The sequence below is a fragment of the Alligator sinensis genome, unplaced genomic scaffold (genome assembly GCF_000455745.1).
Source record: "Alligator sinensis unplaced genomic scaffold, ASM45574v1 scaffold216_1, whole genome shotgun sequence".
NCBI lineage: Eukaryota > Metazoa > Chordata > Crocodylia > Alligatoridae > Alligator > Alligator sinensis.
Genome location: NW_005841868.1, coordinates 4,784,732 through 4,786,921, shown reverse-complemented (window position 1 = coordinate 4,786,921; position 2,190 = coordinate 4,784,732). Strand labels below are relative to the sequence as shown.

The following is a 2,190-nucleotide window of genomic DNA, read 5'->3' as shown; positions in this document are numbered from 1 at the left end:
AGCTGTTGCCTGCGGAGGCAGCTCTTCTCCGAGGGGCTCCGCAGCACGTGCCGGGCCGCTCGCCCGCCCGCCCGCCGCCTCCCGCCCGGGGTCGTGATTCAGCGCAAGGAAACGGCTGCTTCGGGTCACTGACGGATCTTTGTGCTTGTTCCTCCCAAGTACGAGCGGGGTTCAGCCACCAACTACATCACCAGGAACAAGGCCCGGAAGAAACTGCAGCTGAGCCTCGCAGACTTCAGGTAAGAAAAGGGGAGGGGGGTTGCCAGGTGAGCTTGGCTGTCCAGGTTGTCTGTCTGCCTTGGAGGCTGAATTGCTCTATTCAGAGGCAATGTGATTTGCAGTAGGGGCAGCTGTACGAGCCTCTCATGCATGTGCTGTAGTTCTCCCTCGCAGGGGCTTGCCTCCAGGGATGAAAAAATAAGGTACCTGTCTTACTTATTAGATCCACGGGCATTGTTCATTGCACCCATTGTATTCGGTTTTTCATAGATGTTAGGGTCGGAAGGGACCTCAATATATCATCGAGTCCGATCCCCGGTTTGTTGAGGCTGGCGGTGTACAGAGTTCCTGTTAATCAAACGAAGGCAACTCTTTTTGATCACTACCTTTAGGCCTGATCTAGCCCTGTTACAGTGAAGTGTGAGCACCTTCTTCCCTTTAGGTTTTCAAGCCAACTATTGTGTGCGCTCTCTGAAATCTGCATACCTGCTCGAATTGTCTTGAACGTTGTTTGCTAAGGGCACTGGGTAGGATTAGTGTTTTGATTTTGGAGTTCTTTGAACAAGGTGTTTTCAGGGTAGAGACCTGTTGAAATGAACTGTTTTTTAAAAAAATGTCTGATTTCAGCATGTTACTTTCCACAAATACCCAAAATACGGATTGTAGTTCTGAACTTCCCCCAATCAGTGTCTTGTATAGGGCTGATGTCAGCTAGTGCAGAGCAGCTCCTGTTACTCTGAGGAGGCAAGACTATAGAGTAGGGGCAGGCAATTATTTCAGACAGAGGGCTGCTTACTGAGTCTTGGCAAGCTGTCAAGCGTAGTGTGGGTAGTCCCGCCCATTCTCTGGTGCCCCGCCCCCTGGTCACCATCTTGTGACTAAGTCCCTCCCCTTGCCCCAGTAAGTACTCCTTTCAGAAATAGGTTTTGTCATCTCGGTACCAGAAAAATACCAAACTATATTTAAAAAATTCATTAATTTTATTTCAAAAAATATTTTTGTCCTGATTTCCATGCGTTTGTGTTGTGTATGTAGAGCTGATTGCACAATAGCTTAAAACGAAGTCTCGCTTTTGTATGTTGTGGGGGAGTACAGGAGTGGGAGGCATCGGGGGTAGGGGTATAGGTTTGTGGGGGACTGTGAAGGTGGAGGGAAGGGGTGGGTGTTCTGGGGGTTGTGGGGGTATAGGTGTGGGATGAGGGAGCACATGGGCTGTGGCTGGGTATGGGGTTTGTAGGGGGATGTGTGAGAGGGGAAGGTGAGTGGGGGGAGTATGGGGGTCTGCGTGTATGGGGGGTGTGTGGGTACATGTGTATGGTGGGGTGTTTGTGTGGGACTTACCCTATGATCACGAATGCCCACACACTCTCCCGCTCCTGGCCCCGGTACTTGGAGTGGTGGGCAGGAAAGCAGGGAAATAGCAGCTACAGGTGGGGGGAAGGGGCAGCAAGTGGGCATGCAAGAGCACAGCAACAGCTGGGCAGGAGTGCAGACCTGTACCGGTGCCCCAGGGCCAGCACTGGCGGGGCCCAGAAGGGGACAGTAGGAACATGACACCCCCGGCCCCTCCTCTAGCAGAGCCGGTGCCGGACCCTGCACACCTGCCACCTCCCTCTGGACCCTGCTGGCCCTGGGGCACCAGTGCAGGCCCTGTGCTCCCACCCAGCTGTCATTGAGCTTCCACTTGCTGCCATTTCCCTGCTTTCTTGCTGGCTGCCGGCTGCTCCAGCACCCTGTGACTCCCAGCTTCATGGCTGGACTACGGGACTCGGCAGGAGCTGCCTGGCCCCAAGGACTGAGGCGATTGCCCATGGTCTTCCCCTGCCTCCCCCTTCTTCCCCTTATCGCAATTTCCCTCTGGCACAGGGAGGCAGCAACAGCCCCAGGGACCCAGGCCAGAAGGCTCTGCTAAGCACAGGGCTTCTGGCTAGGTGCGGGCTGAGCATATTGTGCGGGCCTTGCTTTTGGGCT

The 2,190-nt window shown here is 54.3% G+C and overlaps 1 protein-coding gene across 1 annotated transcript in view; it reads left to right on the top strand.

The window, feature by feature from the left end:
• Positions 1–132: 132 nt before the first annotated feature.
• PES1 (pescadillo ribosomal biogenesis factor 1) overlaps positions 133–2,190 on the top strand; it is a gene marked incomplete at its 5' end in the record, with an annotated part of 23,659 nt that continues 21,601 nt past the window's right edge. The window contains one exon of the mRNA XM_025192753.1: positions 133–239. Within this exon, the coding sequence (XP_025048538.1) occupies positions 133–239 (107 nt within the window). The remainder of the gene's footprint in view (positions 240–2,190) is intronic.